Source organism: Synchiropus splendidus, chromosome 5 (assembly GCF_027744825.2).
Source record: "Synchiropus splendidus isolate RoL2022-P1 chromosome 5, RoL_Sspl_1.0, whole genome shotgun sequence".
NCBI classification, from domain to species: Eukaryota; Metazoa; Chordata; class Actinopteri; order Syngnathiformes; family Callionymidae; genus Synchiropus; species Synchiropus splendidus.
Genome location: NC_071338.1, coordinates 16,992,802 through 17,012,391, shown reverse-complemented (window position 1 = coordinate 17,012,391; position 19,590 = coordinate 16,992,802). Strand labels below are relative to the sequence as shown.

Below are 19,590 nucleotides of genomic sequence, written 5' to 3'. Positions count from 1 at the left end.
CTGTATTATCATCAAATCCAGAAAATTATTTGTTCCTGGAATCCCACTAACATGCTTTTCTGTGTGGATATTCAGCCTGGCGTGGATGAAACATTGAATATTCATGACCGATCCAAGGTCTTCCGACATTTCACAAGTCTTGGCTTTTCTTCCTGAAAATCCAGATTCACACAATCAATGTCTCTTTTCTTTAATCCTGAGCCAGTGGAGCAAAATGCAGCCACATGTTTGCTGTGACACAAATGACAACGCTAGCTGTGTCTTCTGAGTGTCAGCGCGTGTTGGAGCTTGTGTACCTGAGGGTTTGCATCAAAACTTCCCACATTAAACTGCATTATAGGCAGCAGCAGCAGCAGCGCACAATTACTCTAGTAAATCATGTTTGTATGCTTTCTGGCAAGCACTGAGAGGAATGTACCACAGGCCTGTTGGCAAACTTGTTATTGACAGGGTTGTGGGAGTGGTGTTGCACAAGATGAGGAGACTTCACCTTTCCTCAATTCTTCAGTTCTTACCAAAGCCTTGGGGGATATACACGCAATATGTTGACAGATGGAGCAGAGACGTAACCTAAGTTGTCAGCTTTGATGGCAAGAAATGCAGATTCTTTCTTATGTTGCTGTACAAATGCCTACATTTTTTTCATTTCTTGTAGACAGTGAATGAAAGTACAAATCTACAGTAGAAGCACATTTCTGGCCAACTCTCAGTAGGCATATGGTTTCAGCTTTGGCCAAGTCTTTAAGTTATATTTTCTTGGAGGCTCAGAGACGTGTCTATTGAAAGGGAAGAAGAAAAGCCAATACAGTACCCACCAACACCTAGGTGTGTTGTGTGTCTAAACCTGACCAGGGCTGTTGAACTCCATCACTCAAGGGGCCAAACTGTGTGAATGGGGTTCCTTGTTAGGGAAAATCCACAGTCCTCTGTCAGTGTCAATTTTAATTATTGACGGCTAATTTTAACACAGGGCTACTCTGCGGTTCAAATCACATAAATTGTCCACCTCCACGACTGACTCACAACACAGGAGGCGGTGAGGCGTTCTTCTTGAAGCACAAACATTTCATCGGTGTTCCTGTCTTTCATCACATTCTCTTTTACCTGCGTCAATGTTTAGGACTTCTCCAGATTGAATCTCAACACTTATGATGTCCACATGCGAGCATGCATTTCACACCATGTTAGTCATGATATCAACACGGGTTGTTGGTGATCTAGTTTTTAAAGCTGCTTAAATTCTTCAGTTTAATTTTGTATTCATTTTGAGCTCTTGTGGGCCACATAAAATTATTCCATGGGCCAGATTTAGCCCCCGGTCTTGAGCTGTCACAAATATGTTTATTTTAGAACATTATGATTGTAATAATGAAAATAGAAAATTAGACTGACCATTTGCTCTGTGTGGCGCAACTCGAACTAAGGCAGGTTGTTGTCTCAAGTGGAAAAATACAGTCGCTTCCACTGAAGTTCTATCTGCCCCCCACACCCATAACTCATGTTGATCCAATGATGAATTAACAACACGTCCTAAGCTCCAAATTTGTTACAGTAAAACTGTACAAACATGGTCTTGGAAGTTGTGAGAAATCAGCTCTTCAATACAATCAGAGCTTCAATACAATCTTGTAACTGTAACTTGGCTCTTGGTTGCTTCTTGTACTGTTACCATTTCCTGATAATTATGCTGAAGCTATTCAACATTGACCCTCCAAGGTCATAGACACTGGATCAACAAATCTCACCGCTGCCACCAACGTCACTGGGGGTTGTGCACTGAGGTGCACAAGCAGGAAACAGTCGCCATAGTGTCCATTTAGTAGGTGTGCTTGTCAGCACTCTTCATCATGTGAACTGCACGCTCTCTTTCACGCCCCTTTACACAATTTAACCACAAAATAAAACTGAGAGGACACAGTTTAAGTTATATTCACAACGTGTGCATACTTAACAAGTGTCCTTCCTTCTTCTTTGTTGTTTGCAAGAGTACTACAGCACCACACTCAGGTCTGGCATGTGTACTGCATTGTTTTATTTTTATTTCAAGTTGTATGAAACCACAGATATTTTTGTAGATAAGCGTAGATTTAAAAAAAAAAACATTGATGAATATCGTTGACAAGAAGGAACTGCATTATGCAAGGAAGTTGGAGGAAAATTGTATGAACCTGTGCATGTTTAAAGAGTGATAGTCATATAAAAGCACGTCTATAAAAACTGAAAAAAAGCTCTTAAAACTGTGGTCATCCTTAGTCCTTGGAGGAGTCAGAAATCCACCACGGACCAGTGCTGACTCGGGGAAACAGAATATTGAGTGTCAAATGTTGTGATTTATTAGCATATGTATTATTCATGCTGAAACAATATTTGTTCCAGAACGATTCCATTAGCTTGACATCTGTTTCAGTTTGATCACTTCAGCCTAATTTTTCATTCCTAAATGTGTCTCCAAAAAGTCCCTGCCATGAAACTGCTGTTTTTCGTGGAAAAATGTTGGCGTTACCGCCACAAATATCTGAATTGTGGTGGTGAAGTCCTGAACCAAGCAGGGCCGTGTGGTCTTCTTGCACAGCCAACTCTGATTCTCAGGCTCACACCTTACGGCTCTTGTTGCTGGGAATTCAGTCTGGACTGACTCACGTTGCAGAGTGATAAATCTGTTGCTAATCTCTGAGGCCAGATAGAGTGCTTGTGTTGGGTGTCCCAGCCAGCCAGTCCTAAGCTTGTTTGCTTCTTCTAGAGGAGTAGAAGGTGTCACTTCTTCATAATACACTGCGAGACGCCTTAACTAAAGATGACTGCAGAGTTAAATTCACATTTATAATGGATGAACCTGTTGAACCTGGGCAGGCTGTGGGTGACAAACGGGCGATAACAGGCTTTGACAGAGACTCATGTCTTTGCCACCTTAGGCTCCATGTTTAGCCAGATAACTGGGTTTATCTCAAACACTGAATTTGTCAAAGCCGTCGACACCCAAGCCTCATTTTGAAAATAACGACAAATACATTGGCTGTTTTTCACCCCAATGTTGCGGTTTTTCTGAAGTTGTTTTGTCTCTTTTCCAGGCGCCTTGCGGGGAATGATCTCTCTTCCATCCATGCTGAGGCCTTGTCTGGACTGCATCAGCTCAAAACCCTGTAAGCACCACTCTTAAATAGTGGTCAAGTGTTTGGACTTTAGAGCCTTCTGTGCTGCCAAAGGGTGTTTATTTAAATTAATTCTGCCGTATTTACACATGACAGCACAGCACATTATACTCACACAATGGGCTGCACTGTTAAACCCGCAGCAAGTACAAAGTCCTGTTTGCATCACATGCTGATAAAAGTTTTACAGTCGCACACCAACAGAGCAACCTCGCTTGGTTGCATTTATGAACCTAAGCAAATTAGAATTTCCTCATTTTCGTCAATGGACTTTGCTTTTCCGCCATAGTTGTGTTTAATGCTGGTCATTTCTAATTTCTGCGGTGGTTTACAGCAACACTGAAGCATGAACAAAGGATGGTACTGAAAAACAGAAATCTGACATTTAAAGGCAGTAAAATGGATAATGTACACTCAATAGTAGTTGGTTTAGTGGCACTGGTTATTACGGTAAGTATGACATTCACAAACAGGCCTAGTTACTTTTAGAATATCATTAAAATTAAGGAACACCTGGAACACAACCAGCGAGACCTAAAGAGCCTCATATTAGACTGAAAAACAGATTGTATGTACTCTAGCATTAACTCCAGTTGCACACTATTGTGAAGTTTTTGTGGCCGTATTGTAAATGAAATGTCCAACTGAAACTTATGAAGTTTTTTTTGCTTTATATTTTCATTTTGTTTCTTTTTTAAATAGTTTTAGGGTGTGATTTATAATTATCAACAGATGAAAAATATCTTGTGCTGGGGAAAATGTGTCTACATGTCATAGATGAATCCAAAAATATTAAAAAATATTAGATTGTAGTGTAAAACTGGGGCAGATATAGAACTAATTGGATGGAGCTGTTTCTATGCACTTTAAAGGGCTGGTTTCTGATAGATTAGCTCTGCATTCTGCTGTGTCAAACTTTTATTGCCACTGTTTATCTGTTTAATTCTTTATAAGAAACTGTGTCTGTGTGAAGTGTGAAGAAATAAACAATGTTTATACAGTTCAGAGAGACAGTAAGAGCCCAAGCGTCTAAAGTGAAGCTATGTCAGGGTTTCTGCCAGGATTTTTTGAAACAGTGGTGGAGCAGCACCTCCAAAAAAAACAGAACCGAGCACAGCTAATAAAGATATGACAGAGAAACAATGAGGTGGAGAGGAAAGTTTGGACATTGACTGAATTGGTGACATTGAAAACATGAGTTTTTAATCATAAGAGGTAAATCTCTCTCATATATCCAGCCAGAGTTCCGCGAGCTACAGACTTTAGTCATTGTGATATTTCTTTTAACAGAGCTTTCGGTTAAAAATACAGCCATGTTCATGTCCACCTCCAAGTTGCGTGATGTGTTATTAGTTTGTTTAGATGTTTCCACATTAGTAAATATATCTGATCATGTGAGACGCAATCTTAAAAGAGAGATTTTTCTGATGGTGTGGCGGCTCTAATTTAAGCCATAGCGGTGCTCCACGCTCGCTAACATGTCGCGCAAACCCTATTATAACCCTCCATAGAAATAACCCTATATATATGTATATATATGCAGTGTGAACTCCCCGGTTATGATGATGTGGCTAAAGTTGTGTGACAGTTGGCTTGGTCATTTCTGGCCATGTCATCATACTTTCTACATATGTTTGCACCTGTTTTAGCCATGAAGTCTTATCTTTTCATTGATGTCTTGTGTTTCACCATCAGTATGCTGCAAAATAATCAACTCAAGAGCGTGCCCAGCGCTGCCCTGAGAAGCCTTCATTCACTCCAGTCCCTGTAAGTAGCACACACCAATAGAAAGACGTGCACTCACGTGTGAGTGAAAGGGTCTCTTTATTAAGCACAAAGTGAAGCCGTGAACAACGCTGACCCTGTTTTTGTTTATGTCCTGAAAACCTGGAAAAAATGTTCTGCAGCCATTTGAGATGTTATGAGAGAAAGCACTGGAGTATGTTTGGAGACCTGATGTGGAATTTGCTGTTAGTTGGCCAAATAAAAAAACAAGAAATTGAGTTGCACACACTGTAATATCGAGTGTCAATAATACGGAGAAGCTTATTTCACTTTGTGGCTCAGTTTAGTATAAATGTTTGGTGTCAAATTGTGAGTTCTACCTTCTCACCGTAACACTCCCTCATGACACAAAAGACTGAGCAGTTTTCTTTCATTGTGACACATCTTTTTCAGCCTTTTTTTCCCTCTGACGTATTTAGTTTAAACATACCGTGCGCTTGTTGCAAAACAGCCTGGTAAACACTGAGGTAGGAGCACTGTGACGGAATGGGGGGGTCACTTTTATGCTCAAGAAAATATTTTTTTTTTGTCAAAGGTCAGGCGTCCATAGCACCTGGCTTTCTTGTGTCACTAAAAAGAGTGTGGTGGCCAGGTTTGGACTTGAGTTTGACAAATGGACCGTCAGTAGTTGCAAAATAACCAACATCTGGATGCTTGTTTTCATCACACATCCGTGTGCTCAGGCCTGGCAATGCTGATCTAATACGAGAATCGCCAGGGGTTTGTGGATGTAGAGCGCCTTGTATCATTAGCATGATAAAGACATTCTCTATTAAATGCAGACCTGTCATCAGTGTCACTGTTGCTGAAGTGGGGCTGATGAAAGGTTGCTGAGTCGTGGTTTTGATTGATCCGCCAGCATAATAGCATCAACACTGTTTTAGAAAGGAGAAGCAGCCTGGTTGCTATTTTCAAGCAGTTCGGCACCAATGTAGGTCAGTAGATCTTGCTGTTTCTCTTTGAATTTAAAGTAGCATGTTTGTGTTTACAAGCATCTCCTAGCTGCCCTCTAATTCCTGCTTTAAACAAAAGTGACTCAGTTCCACGTTACGAACCCAGTGACGTTGATGTACCATCTCTCATCTTCAGTCTGCTTATCGTGTCTGCCACTAATGCCGGAGCACATCCAGCTGGATGTTTGCGATGGTCCAGCTTAAGCCATTAACACTTCTCCATATTCCCTTCCATGTCCTTCTTTTCCCTTTCCCCTCTTCTTCTGCCTACGGTGTTGCTCTTGAACAGATGTCTCCTCTCTGTGTGGGCTTTAGGGCCTGTAGCTAAAGTAATGTGCTCTCACAGAGCCAGTACTTAGTTTGTATAAAGCTTTAGAGAGCTAAATGTCAATCAGGGCTGTTTTCCTTTCAGCTCAGACTTGTGAGGAATTTTGAGGGAGGACGAGAGACTTGGAGAAGGAGTGTAGCAGAAGAATCAGTGTGGCAGCACGGAAAAACGCCATGTAAATGTTCTGACAAAAACATTTCTAAAATAAGGCGGCTGTGTTGCCGAGTGCAGGGCTGGAAAATCATTGTGACACTCAAGTTGTCTTTTCAGGCTTTTGCTTTTCACATGCAGGTTGTATTTAGCTCTATTTAGATGTATTTCTCCCCTGCACACCAATGCTGATAAATTCTCCACAAGTTTTGTGATGTTTTATATTCACTGAACACACACACAGCTTCATAGTAAGGTCAGTATGATGTGGAGATTTTTAAGTCTGAAACATGTCGGTTCTTTATTGTGTTTCATTTCAATCAGGCACAATTCATTGTTCCTTGGCGCATTGCATCTGAAAGCTTCCCTTCTCTATCTGTCTACCTCTCAGTCGGCTCGATGCCAATCACATCACTGGAGTCCCAGATGATAGTTTCGAGGCTCTCCAACAGCTGCGTCACCTGTGGTTGGACGACAACAACCTGACTGAGGTGCCCATCGGCTCCCTGAAACACCAGGCCAACCTGCAGGCGCTGACTCTGGCCCTCAATCGCATCACGTACATTCCAGACAATGCCTTCGCCAACCTCACCAGCCTGGTCGTGCTGTAAGTGGTAGCGAAAGAGTGTGTGTGTTTGCTATCTACAATAGCGACGGTCTGAGTATGAATCCACACAAACGGGATGAGATTGTTTCTCCTTTAATTCCGTGTACCTGGCATGTTAGAATCACTTGCATGATTGTCAAAAGTAATGGTTATTGAGAAGAAGAACGCCTCAGCGTCAGTGTAGACATCTAGCATCTCAGCAGGTTGCTGAACTTGCTGGTGCACTTTGTTTAAAGCTTAATTAAACATGCACAGTGGCTGAGAACATTCTGTGGTGCACACAAATGACCTGAGGGTGTATCGGAAGGAGCAAATATTCATCCCACTAAATGACAGATTGCTTTTATGAGCTTGCAGAACAACGTCTCTTGTCTTTGAAATAAAATCTTATAGAGGAAAGTTTTTTTTTAATACAGATACTTAGTCCATTTAAATCCTTTCTATAAAAGGTTCATGAAGAAGATTTACACAAGTGCTCAGAGGTCATTCACATCCAGCCATGGCCGAGCGTGAGGCCTTCCTGTGTAGCTCTGCTATTGCTCGGTAAATCCCTTTTTGAGGCCAGTCTCATTACATGCACATGTAAACATTCTATTCTGACGTGCTCTGTTTATGCTTCTGTCTTGCCTGTAAAGCACTTTGCTGCTGCTGTGTTGCATTAAAATAAATAAATAAATAATTATTATTTGCCTCACAACATATAAAGTAATTATTCTATTTAAATTTTTTTATACCGCTTAATATGACAGTGGAATTAATACGCGGGGATGACTAAATATGTGTATAATGTGCTTCAAAATGAAAAAAAGGGAAAGGATTATCCTTTCATTGGTGTTTAGAATGCCTTATGAATCTGACTAGATCTGAGTCAATGCTCATTTTTAACTGATTTACAGTCGTGTCAGTGTTCTGAGTCAGAATGGCTAAAACCCACATTCATTTCAATTCACCTTGGGCCTTCCAACCTCGCAGACGCACATGCACACACGCAATCAGTGGTATTATTGGACGTGAATAAACATGTTTGAGTAAACAGGAAGAAAACACTTTCAGCGGAGGAGAAAGACTTGATTTACATCACTACAAGTACATGTGTCAGTACTGCCGTTACAAAATGTCAGACTGCAATATTAGCTTTGTATTTCATTGAGTGATATATATATTTAAAGGTCTTAATGCTTTGAATGTTCTTTTTTTTCTTCCCCAGGCATCTTAACAACAACAGAGTCAAGAAATTGGGTGACAAGTGCTTTGCCGGTCTTGTGAACCTGGAGATATTGTGAGTTGGCACGCGTTCATCGGTCGATATGTGATTGTGTGTATTCGTGTGGGTTTGTTTGTGCTAACAGCTTCCACACCCATTTCTCCGCCGCTCCTCCAGACATCATTGTGTCTACTTCCTGCTGTAATTGCACCAGGATAAATGGAGTAAAGTACATGATGGCTATCGAACCCGCCCTCCCACTGTTCACTTCCTCTTGACACAGGCACAGAAAATAATGTGGTGATAGGATGAGAGAGCTTGTCCATGATTCAGCAATGCTTTTTTATCATTATTTGAAACTGATTTTTTTTTGTAATATTGTCTTTGTATTTAAAATACAACAACATTCACCATTCTGCTGGGGAACAGATCGTGGTATTTGAAATGAGAAGAACATTCCTTGGATTGCACACATGTTGACCTGCAGAATTTCAAGGCCATTGACAAACGTTTATGGCTGATCCACAGTATTGGAAGGCCACACAACACCATCTCCTCATCATATTGCTATAGATCGAGGGTCGATAACAGGTGGCCTATTCAAAGAAATGAGTAAATGTTTATAATTTATTTATTTCCTTTTTTTGTTGCAACATTACTCATTATTGTGAATTATTATTTCGTCATACATTATCATGAGTTAGTTCCAAACTGATGGCAGCCCTTCGGCTCGCACAGTTGCAAAAAAGGGTGGTGACCCCTGCGATGGATGATTTCAATTTGTTGTGTTATGTACTTAAAATATTTTGAGCTTTTTTTATGACAAAATGTCTAGTTTTGAGTGCACCTTTTTTTGCTCTTGTTAACTTGCCTCTCAGGGTCGTATTTTCTGTCATGAATAAACACTATTGTTATTCAAAAAGTAAATTCTAAACACAACTCAACATTTGTACGTTTATTTTCATTATTCAGCACTGACCAATTAGAAGCCTGTAAGTTGATTCAATAGGCTTCACATGGTTCCCCAAATCCCACTCACATAACCAGTGACAGTGCTGTGTCAGTGTGTTTATTGAGAGATCACAAACATCATGATACTTGACACAGTGTGTCGTCTTATCTGCCCCGAGTGACTGGCTCTTGTCTACAGCTAAAAATGTTTTTACTATCGCTGTTACTACTGCGTTTTAACGTTCATTGCTGAACCATTCCAGTGATTGACAGTCTGAGCTTGGCTGAAATTCCCTCACTGTGTTTTCCCTCAAATGAAATGTGACTTATTATAGGAAAGGAAAACAAAGCTGAAGCAGCCAAACAGCTCCACATGATTACTTTTTTTGTATAATTTAATTGAAGTAGTGGTGCCTTGTTGCTGTTTAATAACTTCAGCATTTAAGATGTTTTTGTCATTTAATTTGCTGTAATAGCTCTCATTGTTCTGCTGTTTCATTTCAGAGATCTCAACTTCAACGACCTCAAAGATTTCCCCAAGCCGATAGAGTCGCTTCCCAAACTGAAGGAACTGTAAGTACACTGGCATCTGGCACTAACTTTAGACAAACAAGTTATATGTAACGTTTCTTCACAGCAAATGGTGATATGCTAGAGTTTTGCTAGTCACACTAACATTGAGCGTCACACAGAAAAATGTTTCAAGATCAGAAAGTAAAATGTGTCTTTGACCCTTTGCCTCCAGGAGCTTTCACACCAATGGCATTTCTGCCATACCTGAGGGGGCTTTCCGTAATAACCCCCTGCTGCGGACCATGTAAGGTCAAACTCAAGCAGACAGAACACTAATTTGCACCTCACGCAGTTTACGACATGCTCCTCGAAACCCTGCATACATTTTTAACCAGCGCTAACATTTAAATCCTGCTTCCCAATAGGCAATTTTACGACAACCCTCTGTCCTTCGTGGGCCGGACTGCTTTCCAGAACTTATCTGACCTGCACTCGCTGTAAGTTCGTCTCAGAGGTGCCAACAAGCTTTGTTGCTGTAAATATAGAAGCAAATCTTGACACCTACTTTTATTTGCATGTGCGTTCCAGAATGCTGCGCGGAGCCAATATGATGACAGACTTTCCAATCCTCCTGTCAACCAACAACCTTGAAAGCTTGTGAGTCATTTTAAATGCATCCATCTGTCCGGAAATTATTTTACAATTACTGAGAATTGTGATCTGCATTTCTAGGACTCTGTCAGGAACGAAGATATCTTCGGTCCCTGCTAGCTTGTGCGATGACCTGAAGCTGCTCCGGACATTGTAAGACTTTGCAGTGGGGAAATCTGGTGTTGAAGTGTTTCACGGTGTTTTACTGATGCCAAACACCGTGGCATGCTTTATTTGTGTTGAAATGAATTCTTTAGTTATTATATTGTGAGTTTTAAATTTAGAGTTGCCCTTAAGTTTGGGACCCAACATGTACAGTTTAGTAAGAATGAGTCTCATCTTGGTTTATTGTTGGCACTTCTCCCTGCGACCTAAACATTGGTATTAAATATAAAAGATCACAGAACACAAGTTGGTGCTGACTACATTCTAATGTACTACATTCAACAGAAATGCCTAAAATGATCAACTTGATCTGGTCTGATGATCTGGTATTTCAGGGTTTAAAACATCTCGCAAGACAGGAACAAGAACCTGAGTAGCTTAGGACAAAGTGGAAAAGTGTGAAGTGAATCTGCTTCAGTAGACCTCTGTAGACATGTTCAATGGTGAGCTTTTTGGTAATATATATTATGTGAAGCTGGATTATGGGATATTTTAAATGGTGCAAACTGTGTTGGATAAATTCTTGCACTGACAAAGCAAACATCACAGCCAGGCTTCCATTTCTGTTCCCAGTTCTTGTTCCCACCCTGAGATAAACAATATGTACGAGACGCCCTGTTTCTCTGTCAAACGTTCATCCAGCTTGTCAGGCTTGCATTCTCTTGACTATGCTGATGTGTTCTTAGCTAAGTGCCAGCCATGGGGAGGTGGACAAAAAAAAAATCCAACTTTAAAAGACCATGTCTCTTTTGGATCTGCTGGAATGATAAAAACACACCACGAACACGGCGATCCGCACATTGTGTTCCCCCTGTAGCTAGTCGCATGCACTCCTCAGGTTCCATTTCTAACCAATGTTTTAACAATATTGAATCAGGAAGCGATTTTCTGAGTATCTGTGGCTTAATAACTGTTTATGAAATCAGGTGGTGCTGACCATCCATTTTCCTTGTTTAATTTTTTTTAGAAGTTGATGTCGGCCAGATGGGTAGGCTGAGAGTGGGTAGTGATTTCCAGAATTTCGTTCTGATGTTGACCACTAAAAATGTCTTAAAGTTGGCATTAAACATTGGTTAATATGTCCAGGTGATATCCAGATTTGATATGTACAGATATGTTTCCTGATGTTATGTTCCAAAGAGCAAAGTGCCATTGTACCTGGATCACTGCAGTATAGTGGCATCACTCCAAGTTAACTGCTGAATTGATTTATTGTCTTTAATGTCCCTGAAATAGAGGTGTGTCATCTGCATATGAGGACATTTTGTCTCCTTCTGTCTCTGAAGATGATCAATGATTGACTCAGCAAGTGAAACAACGCAGGACTGAGAGCATGTCTTGTGCCCCGCTGCAAATCAAGCGCATTTATTGGTGGATAATTCTGGACATATAACAGTTTAACCCTGGAAATAAATGTAATAGTGCATTTAAAACAAACATATTGATATGTTAACCAAATCCTTTTGCTGCAGGCTTGTGATCATCATCTTTCAACATTTCAACTAATTCTAACTGTACTGTTAAGTGTCATGAAGACAACTTGTGCGCCTTCTGCTTGCACAGAAAGCTTTAAGTGATTGACGCTTGTTTTTAATAGAAGATTTACTTTGTCCTTCAACGGTCAAAAGCTTGGAACTGTTTCACATATTTATGATATCACCTAAATCTGGTGTGTCACTCGTAATAATGTCTATTTTTCCAGCCAAAGGCTGCAGGCCTGTGAGGGAGTTGAAACTTCTTTTAATAGTTAGCATTGTGTGGTATGGATATGTGTGGCTAGCTATGTATGAGTCAAAAAAATACATTTGCTTTATTTGATATGAGTTTGATGCCTATTAACTGTTAGTCAGAATTTACATTATTTATACACCTTTTTTTCAGAAAGTGCTCATATCACTTTTTGTGTTGCACTCACAGATTAAAAAAATGTGGCAGAGTGGCGCTGCTGTTGTCACCACTAAACAATAGAAAATAAGGTCAAATACCTTTGAACAGTTCCCTTTGTGAGATATATCAACAAGACTGACAGAGAACCTTGACCTGCATGTTCCAGTGGTTTGTTTAATTGTTTTAATGCACATGTCTGCAGTATTAAATACTGTCTTTCTCCCCCCAGAGACCTGTCCTACAACGGGATCGAGTCCATCCCGTCCCTCCAGGGCTGCGGCCGACTGCAGGAGATGTACGTGTTTTAAAGCGTGATGACCTTCCCATCTATAGCTGCAAGAATTTATGTTGTGTTCGCGGCGTCACAAAGGGCGTCAGGCCCTGCTGAGCTGAGTTAATTCTGGCCAAAATAATACACAAGTGAATACGACAGCCAAAAAAAAAAAAAACACGCTGATATGCTCCCTCTGAACGTGCACGTGCATTTGGCGAGTTTGGTCTTGTGTTGGCTGTGATGTCGTAAATTGTTTATCTGCTTATTAAATAACATAATTTAATTGGATGTGTGAATTGAATTTAAAATTTGATTTCATCTTCTTTCTGCAGAAGCTTCCAGCATAACCGCATTCAGCAGCTCAACAGGGATACTTTTCAAGGTCTCACCATGCTTCATTTGCTGTGAGTCGGACGCACACACACTCGCGCACAGGGAAGTGCTTTTGTTTAACAAAGCACTGTCGTGATTTGCCACAGAGACCTGAGCAGAAACCAAATCACAGTGGTCCACAGAGATGCTTTCCTCACCCTCACCGCGCTCACAAACCTGTGAGTCTGACCTTTCCTTCCAAGCAGCATCGAGCTGCGAGTACATTTCCACATGTGCTCCGACTTCCTGACAGAATATTAAACAACGTGTGAAATCATTTTCTGCAGGGATCTAAGTATGAACTCCCTGACTACCGTTCCAACAAGTGGACTCAGTGCCCTCAGTCAACTCAAGCTCTCTGGGAACCCCAGGATGAAAAATGTCCTGAGTACAACCAATTTGCCAAAACTGAGGTACAAAAAAAAACACTGACTGTTCTGAGTTTATGCGCATTTCTTTAGCTGCACGTTTGCCTGTGACAATGTTACTCATTCTTCTATACTTTACACCACATGAACAACGCTTGATCTGGTCCCACAATTGTTTTTCTTTCCTCCATCTCTAAATAAAGCAGTTAGAAATAGTTATTTACACGCTAGCCACCTTTAGGAATGATGAGAGAAACAACTGCTTCTCAGTGGAACATTAAGAATAGAAATAATGAGGGAAACATTTCATTTGTTTTTGTCCTGGTTTCAGGTCCATCTCTGTGCCGTACGCCTACCAATGCTGCGCCTTTGTGGAATGTGATTCGGTCAGCAGTTCTTCAGACGACGCTGACGTCAAGAAATCAGCAGGTAGATTCCTCCCAAATCTCATTTGTGACAGGAAGCATTACGCATCACGTTAAAGACGAGCGAAAATAGCAGTCTTTGATCCTTGAATATCCGTCTCCCTTCTGAATTACCTTAGTATCAAACATGTGCATGCTTCTGTGTTTTAAAAGTGTTGCAAACCAGTCAATTAAATTTGTGCTCAACATGCAGCCCAAATAAAACAGAGTCCCTGGACTGGCTGAATCAGGATTAGTGAACATATTAGTGGTGTTTTCTTCTCTTCAGTTCTTGCCGTGATGCGACCTGCAGCATGTTGGAGAGTGGTGCGTAACATAAATGTGTTTTTTTCTTTTTTTTTTTTTTACAGATGACATTGAAAGACTGTCAGTGGACCGGCACTGTTCTCCTTCACCTGGTGTGTTTTTATCCTTTGACTGTTTGCATGAGATCCATGGATTACACGGGGACAGCATGTGTCTGGTTGAGGCTGAGCTGCGGCAATTACTCCTGAAAAAAAATGATAAGAATAAAAATATCAGTCAAACCTTTGGTTGATCTCATAATTTAAACGACAGTTGTTGACATTTAAAAGAGTGGTTATGTAATTAATCTGTTTTGGCCAAGACCTTCTGACCTTGTTTTTATGGGTTTCATTGTTAAATGAAAACAGACTTTATTGTAAAGGAAATGTATAATTGTATGAAGGCCACTGTAAGATGTAACAAGCCGATATCGCTAGAGATATAAAAACCCGGGCCATGTGCAGTGAGTGAAACTGCTCAGCAAAAAGCTACTCTTGGGAAAAAAACGTACTGACCATCGGGCCACAGCTTGACAACTCAGACCTCTTACAATGATCTGGGAAACAACCTTGATCTGCAATGTTGGAAAACAAAATTTATCAGAAGGAGTGTCGCGGCTTGACACAGTTCCACACGTTTTGTTTCAGAAGCATTTGAAACAGATTATTTTAACACATGATGTGCTGCAGCACAGTAGCTTCTTTTTCCTCTAGTGTTGACGTTGTTCTCTAGAAAAGTGTGACATCAGTTTCAGTTGTCACACACAAATGTCACTGGATTTGCATGAATCGTCTGTGATATGAATCTAGCTCATCTGGAAGTGCTGCGGTTTGAATAGAGGCGTGCGATACAGGCTTTGCTGCACAGGTCAATGCCCATTTTAATGCAAGATAATGGATGCAGTGCTCATAATTTACATGAAGGAACATGTCCAATATTGCATGACGTCTAGCTCCTCTGTAAGGCACCTTTTATACCAAGTCATGCTGCTGACGCGAGAGACTGGTTTTGGTTCGTCTTGAGCCCTTTGTTGGTTTGTGTTGCTGAATATTTTGGCATTGTGTGACTGCTTGTTTCTTCTCTGTCCAGGAGCGTTTAAGCCTTGCAGACATCTGCTGGGCAACTGGATGATTCGCCTGACCGTCTGGTTCATCTGCCTGGTGTCGCTGGTGTTCAACAGCCTGGTTCTGGTCGCCGTCTTCTCCTCTGCGCACAGCCCGACGTGCCGGTCTCACCCGGCGATTCCCGGCCTCTCTCCTTCCCGGCTGCTGATGGGCCTCCTGGCGCTGGCCAACCTGCTGACCGGCCTGTACGTGGGGGTGCTGACCGTGCTGGACCTCGCAACCTGGGGCTCCTTTGCCGAGTTCGGCGTGTGGTGGGAGATGGGGCCCGGCTGCAAGGCGACCAGCGTGCTGGCCGTCTTCTCGTCAGAGTGGGCGGTCCTGCTGCTGGCGTTGGCCGCCGTGGAGCGCAGCGTGGCTGTGCGGGACATTCTAGGGAAGGTGATGATGTCGCCCAGGCGGGGCGCGCAGCGTGTGCACTGGAGAGGAGCCGGCCGCTTCAGCCTGGCTGCAGCACTGCTGGGACTGCTGGCTGCTGCTGGAGCTGCTCTGTCCCTGCTGGCCTTCAGCGACCAGTCAGCCTCCCCTCTCTGTCTGCCCTTCACCGGCGGCGAGAACCCTGCGCTGGGCGTGACAGTGGTTCTGGTCCTGCTCAACTCGCTGGCCTACTTGTTCACTGCAGCGGTGTACACTCAGCTCTACTGTCACCTGGGAAGGGTGGAGCTGGTGGACCCCGAGCAGACCGGGGCCCTCAGACACGTGGCCTGGCTCATCTTCACCAACTGCATCTTTTTCTGCCCAGTGGCGGCCTTCTCCTTCGCGCCGCTCTTAACCGGCTCCACGGCTGGAGGCCCGGAAATCGCCAAGTCCGTCACTCTGATCTTCTTCCCCCTGCCCGCCTGCCTCAACCCAGTTCTCTACGTCTTCTTCAGCCCCGCCTTCAAGGAGGACTGGCTGAGGCTACGCCGGCGTTTCACCGGCGAGTCAAAGGACGGAGCGGAGAGTCACCAAGACGACGGCGGCGGAAGCTCCGAGCTGACAGACGGAGGCTCCTCCACTCAGCTGGGCTTTGACTGCGGCGGGTACTCGCAGCTCTGCGTGGACGGAGTGGTGTGTGAACAGTGCGAGGCGGCTCTACACGCCAAGACGTGCACGTCCGCTCGAGTCTGCAGACACTTGGTGAAGTCGCACAGCTGCCCCACCCTCCTGGAGGGGGCAGCAGTGTGCCAGCAGGCGGAGTGCTTCTGGGGAGGCAGCGGCCCGCCCTCCGCCCAGTCGGAGTACACCGACGAGGGGGACTCGTTCGTGTCGGACAACTCGGACCAGGTTCAGGCGTGTGGCAGAGCCTGCTTCTGCCAGAGCAGAGGCCTCCCTCTGGTGCACTACTCCTACAACATACCTCGAGTCAAAGACTAGCGAGCCCACCGCCATGGGAACTCTTTCCATGAATGAACGACAAATGGTTGAGCACTTAGGTTTGTAATTGTTTGCTGACAGAGATACAGACGATCAGTTAAAGGGAACTTCCTTGGCCTTCTCATCCAGTGGTGGTGGAACCCACACAACACGTTGCCACGAGTGCCTCCTGCTTTACTGCTCCGAGCCGACCCTTTGTCTTTGCGATCTCTGTTTCCACCTGTATTGATAAGCTTTTTAAAAAATTTTTATACATCGTCTGTAAAAGTGTCAAGTGTAATCATCATTTTAGATGTTGAGCGTGAATGTTTCGGTCAGGTTTTCTTCCTCTCTGACACATGAGTCATACAAATCTGCCTACGGGGCGTCGATCCAGCATCTGCACGTCGACTCTCTTTATAATACGACAAAGAATGTGATCAATGTAGCGAATATCACTGTTTGAGTGTCAGCTGAGCGTGTTGGGTTTGAGTGTTATTTATTCTGCAAACATGGTCGGGGGTGTTCGGGGGGTTTCCTTGTGTCGTCCATGTTCCTGAGTTAGACTTAAACTGTTCAACATGGAGAATCGTGTTTGATGTCACCATGTGGTGCGTCGCGAGGAAGCAAACACATTGGCCAACATTCATGCGCCTGAACTACACACGTGTGAGCACAACACCAACTCAGCAAATCTAGCTGTCTTGTTACTGCTCCAGTGTGATGACCAGAAACGGTCCAATACTGGTGGCGCTTTCATCTTATGGCATGGTGTGACCAACAACTTCCAATTGAGAGATGTTGAAACAGGCCAAACCAATCCCTCGCTGTAGGAGGAAGACTGAAGCTCAGCCTACATCCAGAGATAAAGTACTCAGTGTTCAGTGTCCCTCGATGTTTCGTAAGAGTCTCTGAGTGAAACTGAAACCTGCGTTTAACCTTGTTTAAGTTTTGTATTGAATTCTTTATTCCAGTAAAATGAATCTAATCAAAACAATTCTGCAGTAAACAAACAATAATAATAATAATAATCCATCTAGAGGAGAACACAATTTCTGAATTAATCGACCTTGATTTTATTTTATTTTTTGTCGTGGTGCAAATTGCATCATAATATGTGCTGAAATAAATGTTTTTAAAAAACCCTTCAAAACAAAATGGCTTCAGCACTGTCATACAGAGGTTCAAAATTTGACATTATCGGCTGATACTTGGTTCATTTTGTGAAAGTGGACAAACTGTGTGTGTTGTGGCTTCACCTCTGGGACTGCTTTGTGTGTGTGTGTGTGCGCGCGTGCGTGAGTGAGAGAGAAAGAGAGACAAAGCCTTGGCTGGGGTTTGGGTTGCTGAAGTGTGACTACACTTAAGACGGTTACACCCTTGGAACATGTATCCACAAGCACACGTCATGTGAGCTCCCGAGAATCCAGAAGACGTAAGGGAACTTTTTTTCTCTCCCTCTCTTTCTCTCTCTCTCTCTCTCTGCTCTCTGACAGGATGTGCTGATGTGCCATCTAGTGCTCCAGTTTGATGCATCGCCCTGAAATTTGCTTCTGCTTTCTCGTGTCTGATTTTGGTTACGCCTGCGTTATTGTTGTTAATTATTTGAACAGAGAACAAATAACCAACAGCGGGAAGCTCAAGTCTACCTCCTGGGATGTCGTGGCTGCCGTCAGTGCTTTGTCAGAGAAATGATTTTTTTTTTTTCCTATCTTTTGTCCTCGATTTTAAATCGACAGGAGCGTTTGTACTTTTGCTATAGTGGGATGGATCAATTTTACTGTATACTGTGATTTTATTTTGGTAAATCCAAGCCAAACAATGAACTGCAAAAGGCTGTTTTCAAATCTTTTATAGATTCACACATTTTTGTTTCTTTTATATATTTGACCTGCTTTACTCTGTTGGAAACAGTTCTGTCAATTCTGAACAAATAAAACTCAAAGGATTAGCTGTTGTGGGGAACGTTTTGTTTGTGTTGTGTCATGATTTGTCGCGTTTTGTTTATGCCCAGGTTTATAGTTAGTAAGTCTTCTCTGGTGGAAATAAAATCTCACAGCTAAGAAGTAGTATAGAATGAATCGACTGTATGCTGGGTTTAATGACACTCACTCAAGTATCCTTGAGTCATTCTGTTCTGTCTGTTGAGTTTTTGACTCCCACTTTACTTCCAGTTGTATTTTGCTGGGCTGCTTTTGTTGCAGTGTGTGTCTAATACTGTTGTGATTGTGTGTTGGATTCCAGTTGGTCTCCGTCTCCAGGTCCTTCTGAGGTTCTCACTCCTGGTTCAGTAGCTTTTTTGTGGAGGCTACTGCGGACTAGGTGCATTTGTTCTCTGACAAATGCTTATGAACAGACATAGGAAGACGTGACCGTCTAGTCTTTTCTGAGCTGATGTCCTGGTTAAAATTGTTTTCCAAATTTTGGAAATATTACACTTTAATTTGATGTACTTTGGGCAACAGAGCTGATAAGCCGTAGTTCATGGATGTGGTGATGGAGACTGTGGGCTGCTTGGACGCTCTGTACATGGCCCCAGGACCAGCCATTGGCCACACTTCACTTAATACGCTGAGTTTTCCAGGCCAATTTGTCAAATAAAGCTCTGCTCTGGTTTGGAACGGTCTTCCAGCTGCGCGACCATCTGTTTTACATGTGTTTTGTGGTGGTTGTCCGGGTTGCTGTGGAGGTACAGTGTCAGGGGATCGCTTTAAGGACAGTCTGATCTTCTGTTTATCGCCAACGTCGCTGGAAAAAAAAAATGTTCTGGCTTTGATGGACATGATTTATGGATGCAGTTCTATCACGGGGGAATCACATCACTCCTTTACATAAATAACACAGTGTCCTGGACAGAGGTAGGAAAGTCAGAACCTCTGAGTAAAAGTCCTGCTGGTGTTATGAAACGTGATATAGCGGGAGTATTACTGGCAGTGGTGAGGTGCACTGATCAGAACCTGTAGGTTCCAACCTCCATGTGGGATCTCAGAGGTTTTGACTGTCTGATAAGGTTCATAGAAGCCTGGAAGGGAAGGTGTTTTGCTGGATCCTTTCTTCTCCATCAGCC

At 42.8% G+C, this 19,590-nt stretch overlaps 1 protein-coding gene across 1 annotated transcript in view; it reads left to right on the top strand.

Moving 5' to 3' along the window:
• Positions 1-18,507, top strand: part of lgr4 (leucine-rich repeat containing G protein-coupled receptor 4) — a 29,489-nt gene extending 10,982 nt beyond the window's left edge. The window contains exons 3-18 of the mRNA XM_053864760.1: positions 3,069-3,140; positions 4,845-4,916; positions 6,757-6,972; positions 8,180-8,251; positions 9,632-9,700; positions 9,873-9,944; positions 10,066-10,137; positions 10,229-10,297; positions 10,373-10,444; positions 12,573-12,638; positions 12,950-13,021; positions 13,097-13,168; positions 13,277-13,402; positions 13,689-13,786; positions 14,133-14,180; positions 15,157-18,507. Coding sequence (XP_053720735.1) covers positions 3,069-3,140; positions 4,845-4,916; positions 6,757-6,972; positions 8,180-8,251; positions 9,632-9,700; positions 9,873-9,944; positions 10,066-10,137; positions 10,229-10,297; positions 10,373-10,444; positions 12,573-12,638; positions 12,950-13,021; positions 13,097-13,168; positions 13,277-13,402; positions 13,689-13,786; positions 14,133-14,180; positions 15,157-16,544 — 2,656 coding nt within the window. The 3' untranslated portion in view covers positions 16,545-18,507. The remainder of the gene's footprint in view (positions 1-3,068; positions 3,141-4,844; positions 4,917-6,756; positions 6,973-8,179; positions 8,252-9,631; positions 9,701-9,872; positions 9,945-10,065; positions 10,138-10,228; positions 10,298-10,372; positions 10,445-12,572; positions 12,639-12,949; positions 13,022-13,096; positions 13,169-13,276; positions 13,403-13,688; positions 13,787-14,132; positions 14,181-15,156) is intronic.
• The last annotated feature ends 1,083 nt before the right edge of the window (positions 18,508-19,590 follow it).